We start from the raw sequence: 15790 nt of genomic DNA, 5'->3' as shown, positions 1-15790 counted from the left end.
GGAAGAAAGGGGAAATCAACACAACTCAACCATAGCCCGAAACAAATGGGAATAGCTCGAATAAAATCAGAGTATCTCAACAATCAACAACTCAAAAGAAACAATATTTATCGATACAAGAACTCAAAAGAAAGACAACTACTTAGCGGAAGCATTTCGAGAGAAGGAATATGCCACGTGTGAAGACATGACACATTCTAAACACTTAATTTCTTCAACGGTCTTGCTCAACACCCACCGCGCCCGTCACGCTCAACCTGCAATTTTTAAAAAGAAAAGCAGGGCTGAGTACTTGATGCACTCAGTGGACTCATGCCGAAAACATTTTATAAAAAGTATTTATCATGCCACCATTGAGTGACCTTGGGGTTTTAACTTTAGAAATCGCCCAAGACACTAAAATCATTTCCATCGTAAAACTCGGTTGATCAACCATTTTCCCATAGCTATCTCCCATATCTGATCCATTGATGACAAGGAACGTGGCCACATTCCAAGTCACTAGACCGGCCGACCCAAAAGACGGCTCACGATCTCCATAGGTGTACACTAGCCTGAATAGGGACTCACTCCCTAGACAGACCCGAATTCGATTATCCATTGATGGCAAAAGCCACATCAGATAGGTTCCATAGAATAAAACAAAACACGGCATGACAAATATTCATATCATTTTCACATAAAAATATACTTTGGGCATTGCCCTTATTTAAAAAGAAAGCCCACCTCGCTTGCTTATACCGCACAATCACGAATTAACGCAACCTTTTACTCTTGGTACCCTCGTACGTGCAACAACCCTTGTCAATATCACCACACAATCAGGTTTTCCATTATTACAATTATCATGCATGTCCTATCGTTCCTTTCATCGTTTTCTTAGATTGCCCATTCCCGAACGTTCATCAACATAAGGAAAAACATGCCATAATACTTCTCAACGTGTTACACATAATCATGCCATAGGATACCTTCTTTAATCATACATGCATCATATAATTCATTAAAACTTAGCAACAAGTGATATTTTCACCTAACAACAAAACTGGCAGAATTGCGCGGTTGGTTTGTAAAAATCATTTAAAATTCATCCAGTCTCCGTTGGGGCTGAAACTTTTCCACAATACAGTAGACAGATAAAATATCATTCAATTAAAATTTCACATCAAAATAATCTTTTTAGGTCGGTCAAATCGAAAACGTAACTCCCTGGTCGAGAAAAACAATTTCTGGCAGAACTGCGCAGTCAACTTCAAAAATTCACCAAAAATACACCTTTCGTCCAAATAGGTTGAAATTCACACACCACACAGAAGACACCTTAAGGTTTACTCAGAAAAAAGAATCTTATAAAAAGAAGTTCGTTTGGTTGGTCAAACATGCGTCGGAACCTACTGTCCGAATACTACAGATTTCATGCTCCAAAATTCGAGTTATCCTAAATGAATGCAAGGAAATCAAGGCTGGGAATTGATCGGTGATTACCTTCTTAGGCGGTAGAAAACTCTCTTCTCCAACTCGGTTCTTTCTCCAAATTTTTGTTCCTGGTTTTTCTTGGTATTGAATTTATGTGTAGAAAGATCGTGGGATTGATTGGATATATATAGGCAAAACTGATAGATATTGATGGATTTGGTGGTTGGAGAGATTTTAGGGAGTATAGATATGGGGAAATCGTTTGGTGATATGGTTTAGAGAAATATATTTGACCAAGTCAACTAGGAAAAGTTTTAATTAGATTTATTTGATTTTTTTTCTTTTTTTTACGGGTGTTACAATCATCAACCTGATTCTCTACCATTTTCAAAGCCCAGTACTTGTGTAGTTAGAAATAGCATTACATAAGATTACTCAAAGGCCCAAATTAATTTGAAAGCTCAAATTTAATTAATTTAGAAGTTAATATACTCCCTCCGTCCCCGAAAATATCCCATTTGCCATTTGTGGATCCACCATTCAATCATTATTACACTCACATTCTATTATAAATTAATATACTTTTGAAACAGTAAATGTCAAAAGTGGTCCTAAACCTATGACCGAAATACAAAGCTGATCCAAAATATTCACTTTTTGACAATCCATAATGGATGAAAAACTTAAAAGAAATTTGGTTAACAGAGCTGTAGAATCCTTCGGGGTTTGTTGGGATTCACTTCTGTTCTTGGTCTGCCATCCATTGCTAGTAAAGGCCAACATATCATACATGTTTACCGACAATGATGATGACCTTCTTCCTTGTATCTGATCTCACAAGTCACGTTTGATGAACCGGGCATTATTTCTTAATGAATTAGAGCAAAAGTAATAACTCAAGTATGATATTATCACAATGTACGTGTGAGCTACAGCCACAAATCGAGACTGAGATTCCATTCATGTCAAGGAGCTTATTGTCGGCTGATTTTTTCAATATCACAAAAGCTTCCAACAGCAACTAAATAATAATGTACTAATCTGTGGTTCCACAGCTAATCTTTTCACTATTTTTCAACCCATCACATAATTCTTTTGTGGATATTTAATTAATGCTTTTGCTAAGAAAAGCACGTCGCTATATGTTCGATGATATCTATATTGTCTTTTTGCTCGTGTTGTGTTGTGTTTTGTTTTTAGATCCAAACTTAAATCGGGAAAAAACTAGGCGATCGACCTATCCCATCCTCAGTAGTTTAAGATGGTCGTAAAATTCCATTAAATGAAGTATATATATATATATATATATATAGTCGCTGTCGACTTTATATTTGGTTTGTCCCAATCAAGATGACTCATTACTCAAAATACAAACAATTTTATCTCTACTTTATTTTTCCCCTTTTATATTAATTAATCTTTCCAACGAACATAACAAAATAAAGTTGCATAAAATCTCGTACCGCGCAAAGAAGAGATCATCTTCCTTGGGAGTGGGGACGGAGGAGGGAGTAGATAAATTAAATATCTATCAAAGTGTGGTCATAAGCATTTTCTTAAAATTGTTCTGGGAATTCTTCAAGTTTGAATTTGAATTATGAGTACCATGAAGTATATTATGACTGACTATAAAGTGGAGTACTATATGTTCGTTGTAAATCAATGAATAAAACTTAGGTGTGTACCATGGTGGAGCCAGACACTTTATCCGGCGGCCGTGGAGTCTAAAAAGATATTTTCTAGATAGACTACTTAACAGTATTTTATTTATAAAAATTAAAATCAATTTACATAAATATAAATCTCTAAAAATTATTTTAATCTTTGTTTCTTGATATTAATCTCGATGAATAAAAATAACAAAGATACATAAATGAGTTATCCATAAAATTAAAACCCTAACATAAAATAAATTGACAATGTTCATATTTAATTAATTAAATAATAACAAAATTAATAAATAAATGTAATTTACCCAAAATATTGCACGTGAATGGTAGTAATGGAGGTGATGATGTTGGACCCATAACTGTCTCTCCTTACTCTCTCTGAATTTATCAGTCTCTCCCTTTTCTGTGACCACCCGACAGTTAGTTTTACCGACCATGAAACTTATCAAGATCCTCAAAAAGAGTATAATAAGAGAACACAAAATCAAAGGAGACGCACAAAACAGAGAGCTTTGGAGAGTCCAAGAAAAAGATTACGACTTCCAAAATGCATCTCATCACAAGTGGGGAAAATGGAAGGATTGTTTAAGTATTTCTTCTCATCCACTGTATTTGTGTCTCCTTCATTTTCCCCGAGACAATTGGGTCCCTTTTCCGTGGAGAAATCATGGACATGCATGAATCTGTGCCTATATTTGTGCGTGCGTGTGATTGTGCTTTGTATTGGGGTGCCTAGAAACGTGAAATTAGGGCTTGGGTTGGGTTCTTGCTGACTATTTTTGCAATTTGGTAAGAAATTAGTCAAATTTCATGGTTGTTTCTTGCTTGTGAGATAAATTCGTTTTTGGGCTTTGTTTACATAGTTTGATTCCTGATGTTTTGCTGAGAGAGGAATGGTGGTGGCACAAATGTGAAGAAATCCCAAATCTGCATTTTTTTCTGGATTAAAATTTAGGTATAAGGTGAATTTTGGGAAATCACAATAGTAGTGTGTGAGTGCCTGATTTAGGAGTGAAAAAAAATGCCATTTATATCCATTTTAAGAGATCTCAAGGGGAAAGGGGGGATAGATGAGAAGGTAGAGCAGGAATGTGGGTTGGGGGAGCGTAGGAGCTTCGATTTTAGTGCTGAGGGCTCGTCTTCCTCATATCCGGTGGTGGGGCAGAGCCGGTGGGCCAGCTTGCCACTGGAGTTGCTTCTTGATATCATTGGTAGAGTAGAGGCTGATGAGACAGCGTGGCCTGCTCGAAGAGCTATGGTGTGTTGTGCTGCTGTTTGCAGGTCGTGGAGGGGGGTAGTTAGGGAGGTCGTTCAGACTCCTGAAGAATGTGGTTTGCTCACTTTCCCTATGTCTCTGAAGCAGGTAATCTATGTTTGTGTATGTAGAGATGTCGTGTTGTTCTTTGATTCGTAGTTCATGATTGATTGAGTATGTGTGTGTGTGTGCGTGTGTCAGCCTGGACCAAGGGATTCTTTGATTCAGTGCTTCATCAGAAGAGAAAGGGCAACATCGACTTATAGATTATACCTCGGCTTAAGCCCCGGTAAGTGACGATCCACTCACTCTATTCTTATTTTAGAACACATTTACTTTGTTCTTAGTTTGTGGCAAGTTCTATGACTGGATTTGGCTTTGATTTTGAATTGGATACTTGTGTTATGATGAATAGCATGATGACCTTTTACATGTATAGCTTAATTTTATGATTACAGCACTCTATGTTTGGTGTGATTCTGAATTGTGTGGTCGGTTACAGCTATTTCAGGGGATGCAAGTAAGTTTTTGTTAGTAGCAAAACGGATCAAAAGAGCTACGAAAACTGATTTTGTCATATCTTTTGCTGCAAATGATATTTCTCACACCAGTGAATATTATGCAGGCAAACTGAGGTACCTTCTCGTATCTTACTTGCTTTCTGTTGTATCCTCATTATACTCCTATTGTTTACACTATGACTTTATCTTATCAGGTCCAACTTCTTTGGATCCAAATTCTACGTTCACGATTCTCAGCCTCCATGCAACACTCCTATCCAATCTCACGGTTGGTCGAGGAAAAGAATTTCCCCAAAGAAGGTGGCACCAAGAATACCTATTTGCAACTTCAATGTTGCAACTATTGCTTACGAACTTAATGTTCTGCGTACAAGAGGACCAAGAAGGATGAACTGCACGATGCACATGATTCCGGTATCATCAACTCAAGAAGGTGGAAGTGCTCCCACTCCTGCAACATTTAGTTATGGTCTTGATGATAGTTTTAGCCCCTTCACACCTTCCGTAGGGAGAGGACAGGATTCTGCTTCCGATGTTCCTATCAGTGGTAAATACGGTAGCATTGGTAAACAGCTCATTTTGAAGAACAAAATTCCGAGATGGCATGAGCAGCTGCAGTGTTGGTGTCTGAACTTCAGAGGACGTGCTACAGTGGCATCGGTCAAGAACTTTCAGCTCGTAGCTTCCGGTGAGCCTTCAGAGAACGTTCCATCCCCGGAACAAGAGAGCGTGGTTTTGCAATTTGGGAAGATAGGGAAAGACATATTTACCATGGACTATCAATATCCCCTCTCTGCCTTCCAAGCTTTCGCTATCTGTTTAAGCAGCTTTGATACGAAACCAGTATGTGAGTAGGTTTTTTCTGTTTTAAGTAGGGCCTCCGAGAGTTCCGTCCATGGAAATAGATATTACTGTGTATTCTTTTAGGTCCTTATTTCCTTGAAGAAGGTACCTTGCAGTCACCCTTCATAAGCTTAATATGTGTTGCTCATGTAGAAAATCAGGTTGTAAAAGTAAGCTATTTCAAAGTGCTTTGTTAATAGTGACTATGGAAAATGTTGGTTTATTTATTCACATATGAAATTTTTACAAGCAAGTGTTGGTTCAAGAGCAGTATCTGCTTTTATGTATGTATGTAGGTGTACTTGTGATTTTCATCTTAGAGAACATTTATTTGTTGTCTTTATCCTCCCCTTTCTGGATGGCAATATGGCAACCATGGCGTCGAGGCTATTCTTGATAAGAATCACTTGTTTCCAACAGAAGACCTCTCAGCCATCTTCTTCTTATTGTAGGTGAGTTTCTCTGCACGACTCATGTTAACTTCAGCCATTTGTGCTTCAGGCAAACTTGTTTCTTCTTTTGATTGGATCGGTTCCTTTGGCAGATGATTAACAACCATGTGGACTCCTGGACTTCCTTCAACTATGGAACTGTTGAACACGATGGCGTTGTTGATCCCTTGTGCATTGTTGTTTATATATGTCTCTGTCTGTTGATCCTCCATGCAACTCTCGTCTTCTGACTTTTTCCCTTTGGAGATTTCCTCTCTGTCGGTAGTTGCTTGAGGACTTTGATCGGGGTTGCTCTTGTAGCTCCGATGAATGTGAATTGGCAATTCTCCTTTTGTAGTATCAGGCCCCATATGCATCGATGCTCCTCTATTTTCACCTGCGAGGGTTATCACACTTACAGATCTATCAGGAATTACTTCTTTGTGGTCGGCCCTGATGTTCTTGTGCGATGGGGAGTGTTCTTCATTTAGTAGAGCAGGTTTCTCACTACAATCAGACGTGTTGCTTTTGTTCACCGGTTGAGAAGCTGTAGCGTAACCTGGTGTTGCTAAAATCTCCTTCACGTCGGTGGCCTCGTGCTTCTCTCTGTGGATCTGATCTTCTTCACTGGGAATTTCAGCCTTTTTAACAATTTGTGCTTCAGGGGTAGACTTTGGAGCAACAGAATCATCGACTTCCTTCTTTTTCTCATCGGTTTTTGTTGCTTCCACTACTTCCTTCACGTCTTCACGCTTTGCATCCAATTTGATGTTGGGTGCATCTCCACCATCATTGACAGCAAAAGAGTCCACGCTCTTGCTCAATTCACGTGTCTCCGGGCTTTTGGCAGGTGGTGCTGCATTGTCAAGTTGCGATGATTGAGAAGGCTTTTCCTCCACGTCATCATGCTTGAAGCTCGTCCCCTCGTGAGCTTGGACGTTGGCTGCTACGGCGCTATCAGGTTTAACCTCTGCCTTCACCTCTGCTTCTTGTTGAGATGCTGCAGGCTTTGAATCATTTTCTTTTGAAGCCAAAATGGGGGCTTCATCTGAAGTGGAGGACTTTTCAGTAGGTTGTGCTGAAACTTTTGAGGGGGAAGCCGGCTGTTTCCCCTTGGGAGAATGAGGAGTGGCGCGGGATGGAGAATGAGGTTTGGATGCTTGTTTTGGCTTGGAGGGGGGCACACGAGACGGGGATGGAAGTGGGGGTCGCACTGTGATCTCGATTGAGCTGACAAACGAGAGGGTGAAGCAGGCTTTGATGAGGATGGGGACCGTGATTTGTTTGGCTTGGGGGATGCCTTTTGAGGTTCTGCCCTTGGTGGAGTGGCAGGGGCAGAAGGGCTGCCTTTGGCGGTCGACTTCCTGACTGGAGTCTTGGTTTCAGCTCGGGGTGGTGTTGATGGTGATGAGGTGGGGTTGGTCTGGCTACTAGATTGGGATGCAGGTGTTTGTTTAATGGTGGTGGCTGGTGGTGGTGCAGCAGGCGTTTGGGCGGTGGGTGTGGGGCGGGAAGCAGAAGGTGGCCAAAATTGAGATAATAACGACTTTCGATCTGCCATGGAATGTTCTGAAACAACACTTTGAATAGAGAAAAAGGTTTTTCTTAATTGTTTTGAGAGAGAGCTTATAACCGTTTTGTGATGCAGAAGTTGGCACAGGTGATTTCTTGCCCTTGTAAGGAATCAACTTTACTTGTCCAAGTACTAAACTTTTGTCCAAATTTCACTCTTCCATTAGGTTTTTGCCCTTTCCTACACCACAAACTTGGTATCTGTTCTTTGTTCAAATTGAATTTCTGCAAATTCATATTGAACATAACAGTTAACCTTTTCATTTTGCCTTAGTAGAAAGATAAGTTGGCAACAACTTAATCAAGTAAATTAATCCCAACAAAGAACTAATTGAGGCAACAAACATTCTAATACTGACATGATCACAATGAAGAAAATAATACTCCATAAAGCATAAAGATAGAAGAAAACTGAGATAGAAAATAAACAAAAATGTAAATAAAATAGTATACGATAAATACTTTTCCTGTGATTTGGAGGTTATCCTTCGAAAAGGCTACAACAAAAATAAATTGAACTAAGGGAATAAAAATTTTATGGTCGCAGCAAATTTGTAGGAATTTTCTTTTCCACAACAAGATATACGGGTAAAAACTAATGATAATAATAAAAATTGTACTAATTGAGAATATCAAATCTCATGAGAATATTATGTCTGCTGCTGCACCAAAAGTTTGTACATATACATAGGTCTATCTCCTTATCTTTTCGAACAATTCTCTATCTCCATGGAATCATCAAATATTGCTCCTTTTCCATGTTGGTGATTCAATTATGTCGAGATATTTTTTTTCCAAATTAATGTAGGACCCCTTAATTATTCAAATAATCTATCACAATATTTTTGTCCATTAAAATACTTTTTCTTCCTCGTGATTGGACATTCAAAAATAGATTACTGTTTTTAAATGATAGGGTATATATATACCAATGATATATATTTGTAAAATTAGTAGTAGGGTCAAATTTGAAAGGAAAAGAATTGGGAATCAACTTTGGTCACATGTTCCATTCACTTAAGACAATGTTGATGAGGAAGGTTTTTGGTACATTAGGAATCTATTCCACTCAGGATTTATATGTGAAATTTTCAGGAAGGGGCATAATAATATCTAGTACTAGTAACTTTATCCAAACAAATGGAATAAATTGGAAAATCAACCATTTAGCCTTTAAACGTTTGCATTATATTTTTATAGTTTGAAGTTTCTTACGATTTACTGTTCGTTTGGCTGGTGGATGCTTCGTAGTATATTTTGTGATTGTTGTTAAGTTAGGAATTTCTCCTTCGTGTCACCACTTTTTTCTCATGGATGAGGTTGGCGGATAACGGCATGCTGCCTCTTTTATACATACATATTTTCTTGTGTTCGTCCGCTGCTTTTCTTTTGTAGTGATTTGGAAAAAATTTATAGAGTTAAAATAGGCTATTTAGTACTACTATATATTAAGAGCCAAGGTGATCCTTATGGAAGTGTTCCAAAATATGCTTATTTATGATTGTCTAAGAAATTTAAATTTAACCAAGAAATCTTGCAAAGGTCGTTGTAGTTCAAATGTACAAATCAATAGTTCAATGGTTTTCTAGGGTTCTCCGTAATAAAGAGCATTATATAACTTATAGATTTTTTTGTAGTAGCGTATGTCACATACAAGAACGTCTTCAAATACCTTATGTTATATGTCCAATCAATTATACTCCTAATTGCACAGAGAGAAAAAAAAGAGAGAAGTGAATTATGTTTGACAATTTCAAACAAAAAAAATAAATCTTTATAGTCACTTTAGTTGGTCAATTAATGAATTTCAGCGCTGGATAGCACAATTGCTAACATAAAATGCAAAATAAAATCGTATGGTGTTTGAGATTAATGCACAAATTTAACGTGATAACATGAAAATCGATAAATCAAAGATGGACAAGATAAAGAAAACACATATCTTTATCATGTTTTTGCATTTATGGAATGAGAAAATCGATCATCTAATTATCATAACCCATATATATGAAATTTCCAAATGATGATCATGTTCCTTTATCACTTTAATTAAAACTTATCATCAGCTGCTGCAACAAACATAGGAGTAATTTCCTAAAACATAATATCAGTGCACTAGGCACAATTTTAAGGACAAAAGTAACAATTGCATCGATGGATTTCTAATGTTTTCTCACCCCTAATTTTGGTAAGCTATATTTATTTTGCATCGTTTGAACTATCACCAGTTTTGGCGGACGCTACTCATTATCTCCTGGCTTTGAACAATTTTGAACTCATCCAAAAAATGGTGGACAAAATGTGGGAGGTAAGAAATGAGAATTAGATAGTATAGGCCATCAGTTTAGGGGGATCTAATCCTATCCAGCTGCACTAGAACTCCACTTGCAATCCAAGGAAAAAGATACTCCTACTATTACAAAAGGACAAGAAAATATCTGTCCTTTTATTACACTTTCTCAAAATATTTAGTGAGCTCTTTTCATGTCCTGTCCCTTGAAGCAATAGAATAACATCTCTAACCCTACCACCATCACATATTGTTGTGTATATAAGAACAATTAGTTGTGAAAACCTCCAAACAACACTTGTCCTCATCTCTCTCGTCTTCGTTAGGCCATGGCCTCAAGCTCGTTGGCATGCTCGTGGACGTCCAAGCAAAACAAGAGGTTCGAGGAGGCCCTAGCAAGGTTCGACAAGGACACACCGGATCGTTGGCACAACGTAGCCCGGGCAGTTGGTGGGAAATCAGCAGATGAAGTGAGGAGGCATTATGAAATACTAGTTAAAGACATTATGCAAATAGAGAATGATCAAGTCCCCATTCCTAACTACAGAGCCCTTGCAAGAGGATATGCCCATGAACTAAGGTCTATATCATACCCTCTCTCTCTCACCATTTTATCACATTGTTTAAGTTTTAGGATTTCATGGCAAGGAAAAAATATTAAGTTTTAGGATTTCATGGCAAGGAAAGAAAAGAGTAAGGGCAGCCGCAACAGCGTGCTCACACCCCTTGCACGGATTGAGCATGCGAAGGTTGCACACAGTGCACACTTGCGCACTCTAATTCGTGTGCCATGTGGCTTTTAATTCATTTATTTTTAATTAAAGAATCAGATTTAATTTTTTCTATTCTTATTTCACATCTATAAATAAACTTGTACTCCAATTTAATTTTTTATTAGGATTTAACTATGTGATTTTCCATTTATTTCAGCCATATAAGTTTTTTTAATATATAATATTTCGTTTATTTCATCTACGTCATTTTCATTGTTTTAATAAAATATTAGTGTTTATGATATAAATCAATTTTATTAGAAGTTGTAAATAAGAAATAATAACATAAGAAATAGAAAATATAAAAATAGGAGAATAATATAGTGCTCCACGCTTATATTTAGTGTTCAAAAGCACGTGAATAGTATAATGCTCTAAGTTAAATAACTTATCATTATATATGTACATGCATCTTTTCAAGAAGATATCGAATATGGTATTTTAATTTTCTTTGATGGCACCACATGAAATCTAATCCTAAGTTTATATCATCCCACATGGTCTTCTTCTTATTTAAATAAAGCATGATAAGATCCTATCACATTATCCATCATTTTTAAAATTAAGCTTCTACACACTTCTATTTTGATCATCTCAGACAGAACTTTCTTAGATATTTGGGTTTGATTAAAATATTATATATTGCAGTTATGAATACGATCAAGAAGTGACTAGAAGCATTGAATTTTGTACATCATCTTTTACACTTTATCAGAAAGAAAAATACTAATAGTAATAATATATTTTCAGCAAATTTCCTCATACTTTCCATTTATGAATTTCAACAGGCTTATGAGGAATCTCAAGCTGCAGTGATGAGGAAATGCATACTCCAATTAAGGTTCAAGAAAATAAGAGAATTAATAGTAGTTAATTTTCTGCCATTTTATTTTTATTTTATTTTTATTTTTATTTTTCCTGAAAGGATTTGTCGTGGCAGAGATATGGTTTCTCTTCAGAATGTCATTCTCATAAATGAACTCTGATTTAAGATAGAAGTTGGAAGAATGGGCTAATAATAGTAAAGATAGTGTTGCTATGTTTAATTCGGCTTGGATAATTTATTTTAATTGGTCCTCAATATTCATGGGAAATTTTATTTATTAAAATCAAGAACATAGAAGAACTAATATGGATAAATATGTTAAATAGGGATAATGGTAAAATAAATAAAAAAGAAATAAAAGAGAGGAAAGAGGAAAGATAGTTTTCTTTTTTTTAAAAAGATTTAATAGGCTGCAAAACTACAAAATATTAGTGAATTTCATTTTTAACTTAAATCTTTAAAATGAGTGTATAAATATATAAATTTTAATGTATTATGATATTTTCATGAATTTAAATTCTTAACTTAATTTCATATTTGTTGTTATATTTTAATATTTTAATGCCACTCCATTATTATCGGTGCCAAGTCAAATTTGATTTTGCCGGATTGTGAAAATATTAGATTTACGTATTTAAACATCAAATTTAACGTTTATTTAAAAAGTCAAAATTAACTAACAGATGAGTGATTTAAAGCTGCTTAATCGTTTAATAAATTTAGTTAATTAAGATAAATTTCACTAATAAACGTTTGAAACTTATATCAAAGGTTAATTTCGTGAAACATTACAGTCTTTTAGGCTCAGCAACTAGCTTTAAAATAATACAACCAAGATACTATTTATTTTTCATTCAAGATTCTCTATTTCTTGGATATGTAGGCAATTAAAATTTATAATCTATTAAATCATGCCACCGTAAAATTCAGAATCAAATGTTGAATTATATATTATTTATATTTTATAATGAAATTAAATATAATTCAAAGTGTTTCACTCTAAAAAAATAAAATTTAGAGACTTCAATTAAGATAGTACTAGTACTCTATCTCATGAGATTGGATTTCACTATTTCGCAACCTATGAATTTTCGGGCCAAGCCCACTTAGCTCATTATCGGGCTAAGATAAGGTGGTCCAGCCCGATCTTTTACCACCTTTACCTATTAATGATGGCATTCATAATTCTATTTTATGTTGACTCTTATATTATGCGTGTGTTATATAATGGTAAATGATTAATGTCTGAAGTCAAATGTCGTAGGATGAGTTCATCATGATACATCCTTCGAAATTTTTGTTTTTTTAATAATTAAAAAAAACCCACATTACCTTATTTAGAATTTACTAGTACTTTGTTATCATACTGGAGTTCCTACATCAATATGTAATATTCTTTGATAAAAACTAAGAATAGATCAATGTTTTCAAATATCAGTAATTTTGTAGCAGCTCTCTAAGTTAATAGGGTTGTGTCAAGTATTAAAGGGATAATGGGAGAGAAATTAGATACTCCATCTGCTTTATAATTAGTATAATTATAAAGCTTTTCATGATTATAATTTTCTAATTATTTAGTATTGGATTTTAGACATTGTGATTATCAAAATAATAGGTTGAAAGTTATCACAAAACTGTAACTTTCTTTCCTATAACATGCACACAAAAGCTATTATTGCAATATTTCAATAATAACTATATTTCCCATCGGATTCTTCATCACCCGACGGAATTTACACTTATACCAAATTCCCAACAAATAAGCTATGTAATTTTTTTTATCAAGAAAATGGGTTGGGTTCAAATGAAAATTCGGTGTAGTATTGAACCTGTAATTTATGAAGCTGGCCATATATATTTCGAGATTTCATAACAATACTTATTATTCGAAGTTTAGAACACATTTTCTATGTACTCTAGTTCGTAAAACTTCAAATTTAATAATTCAAATATTTTTTAAAAAATAACAATTAGTCATTTTCCTCCAATACTTAAGTGAATTTTCATGCCATCATCACATTTTAAGAGGAAACAAAAATACCAGGTGCGTAATTTTGGTCGAAAATTGGCACACACATTCATGACTGAAAAAGACTGAAATTGTCGAAACGTTGAAAGTCATGCCAGTTTTTTCACCCTTGAAATCGCAGGGTTGAAAAGATCTGCACAGTAGAAATGCTTTAAATGTGAAAAAATCATTATTAAATACAAAGCCTGCTTGCTTTTTTTCATAGCACAAGTTCAATCGCTTCTCTCGGATCAGATACAGCACAAATAATGAAGTACGTATACACAAAACACTCTATGAAAAAACAAACAAGAACTTCCAAAATAATCATTCCTTTGAAAAACTTGAACCCCAATTATACATTCATAAATTTGTAAAAAGTCATTTATTGATACCATCTGTACTTAAAGCCGTATCTATATATATGATATCAACCAATTTATGAGGTTGTAATTTTATGGAGTTATTAGAAACTGACTAGTGACATCTCTTTTTGAAACCACATGAAACACTCTCTCTAAACATATAGACTCAAACAACCATAACATGAAATTGAAAAGAAACGCATAAAATAGATACTATTATGAATAGAGAGAAATCAAGTTCTTAGTTGCTAAGAAAGAAGGCATGCATAATCCATATATCAACATAACAATCTCAATCTACCCATCACATGCCTCATCTAATTAACTAGTACTCCTCCTAATACTCAACAAAAAAAACAATAAGAAGGTTCTAGAATTCATGTGGAAGTTTCTTGGAAGCGGAAGAGGAAGAAGCAGCAGTCTTGTTATTATGCATCCAGACTTTGAAAACCTGCCTCTTGACTCCAACCTCGGCGCAAAATCTCTGCACCTCGGCGTCGTCCTCCCTCGGGATCCTCCACCCCACCTTCTCCGCCAGCTCCAGCATCCTCCCCTTCTGCTCCGCCGTGAACTTCGTCCTAAACCTCTTCCTCGGCGCCACCTCGTTGAAATTCAGCTCCTCGCTCGACGACTCCTCGAATGCCATCTTCACCGGCGGCGCCGGGAGCTGAAGCGGCTGCACAATTGCGGCGGAGGGGTCTTTGCGGTGGAAATTGCGGTGACAGGAGCAGGCGGCGCACTTGAGGGCCTCGAGCGTGCCGTCGCCGCCGCTGGGCATGAATTCGCCGCAGCCGTCGGTGACGTTGCCGCCCACGTTCGCGGCGTGGTTTTTAAGGCACTCGCGGTAGCTCAAGCGGGCTGGTTTGGGCTTGGATCCGGACAACGGGTCGGGTTTGGTGTAGCGTAGTGAAGAAGCGGGTTGTAGTTGTACCCTCATTTCCTTGTCCTCGCCGGGTAAAGACATCGTTGATTTGATTATATGTAAAGAGGAAACCCTAGAAATGTGAAAAGTGATCACTATTGGAGCTTTAACTAACTCTAAATTGGGGGTTTATGAGGCAAATCTCAACAGCCATGGAATTGGAAATCATTTGTACTAATTAGAGTTTGGTGGAGAGAGAATCTAATGAGAGAAGAGGAATTGAAGAGGGGTGGTGGTGTGTTGGGGTGGTTTGCAACAAGAGACAGGTTGGTTGGAGAGAGGGAGAGGGAAGAGAAACAAGTGAGTTGGTGAGATTAAGAAGCAAAAAACGACCGACAATGTCATGTTCGTCATCTCTCCCACGCCCTGACATATTGTTGGTCCCAACCCACCCTTCATTATTGCATACCATCACTAATTTTTGTTACATATATACCATGCCCTTCATATTTGATTTTCAGATTTCCATTGTCATCAAATTAATCACATTCATGCGTTTTGAGAGCAACTAATTAAACTTGAATAACTATCTCACATTTTAAATAGCAACAATTACGATTTACATACATGTAATGTTGCTGATTCGTTAATCATGCATATAGCTTTCTATTGGTAATATCTCAAAATATGCATAATTATATTTATAAATTTATTATGTGGAAATAGCTGTTAATTTTTTTCAGAACCGAGTCGAGTCAAGTCGTTAACCATGTTGATAGCTTTGTAATGGTAATATCTCAAAATATGCATAACTACAATCGAATTTTTTAATTATTATGTTCACAAATTAATTACTCCATATTACTACAATTGGGTATCTAAATTGTCACGAGAGTAAATAAAACAAGTATTGAAATTAAATATTTGGATAAGAAGTCAAGATCACGCAGTCATTGAT

General features: G+C 36.2%; 4 protein-coding genes across 4 annotated transcripts; 2 read left to right on the top strand and 2 right to left on the bottom strand.

The window, feature by feature from the left end:
- Positions 1-3453: 3453 nt before the first annotated feature.
- Positions 3454-5958, top strand: LOC121753457 (tubby-like F-box protein 5). Its single transcript, XM_042148720.1, has 4 exons — positions 3454-4449; positions 4543-4630; positions 4844-4976; positions 5057-5958. The coding sequence occupies exons 1-4, from the start codon at positions 4108-4110 to the stop codon at positions 5715-5717; spliced, it is 1224 nt and encodes a 407-aa protein (XP_042004654.1). The 5' UTR covers positions 3454-4107; the 3' UTR covers positions 5718-5958.
- Positions 5959-6108: 150 nt separating this feature from the next.
- Positions 6109-7697, bottom strand: LOC121792229 (nucleolar protein dao-5-like). The gene is made up of 2 exons (XM_042190103.1): positions 7411-7697; positions 6109-7366 (listed from the first exon to the last, which is right to left on the bottom strand). The coding sequence occupies exons 1-2, from the start codon at positions 7695-7697 to the stop codon at positions 6109-6111; spliced, it is 1545 nt and encodes a 514-aa protein (XP_042046037.1).
- Positions 7698-10225: 2528 nt separating this feature from the next.
- On the top strand, positions 10226-11766 carry LOC121800957 (protein RADIALIS-like 3). The gene is made up of 2 exons (XM_042200445.1): positions 10226-10578; positions 11560-11766. The coding sequence occupies exons 1-2, from the start codon at positions 10328-10330 to the stop codon at positions 11585-11587; spliced, it is 279 nt and encodes a 92-aa protein (XP_042056379.1). The 5' UTR covers positions 10226-10327; the 3' UTR covers positions 11588-11766.
- Positions 11767-14157: 2391 nt separating this feature from the next.
- On the bottom strand, positions 14158-15329 carry LOC121753441 (zinc-finger homeodomain protein 9-like). The gene has a single exon (XM_042148719.1). It carries the CDS (start codon positions 14932-14934, stop codon positions 14341-14343), a length of 594 nt encoding a protein of 197 aa, XP_042004653.1. The 5' UTR covers positions 14935-15329; the 3' UTR covers positions 14158-14340.
- Between the last annotated feature and the right edge of the window lie 461 nt (positions 15330-15790).

The sequence above is a fragment of the Salvia splendens genome, chromosome 1 (assembly GCF_004379255.2).
Source record: "Salvia splendens isolate huo1 chromosome 1, SspV2, whole genome shotgun sequence".
Taxonomy (NCBI): domain Eukaryota; kingdom Viridiplantae; phylum Streptophyta; class Magnoliopsida; order Lamiales; family Lamiaceae; genus Salvia; species Salvia splendens.
The sequence above is the reverse complement of the archived record's forward strand: the minus strand, read 5'-3'. Positions and strand labels throughout refer to the sequence as shown.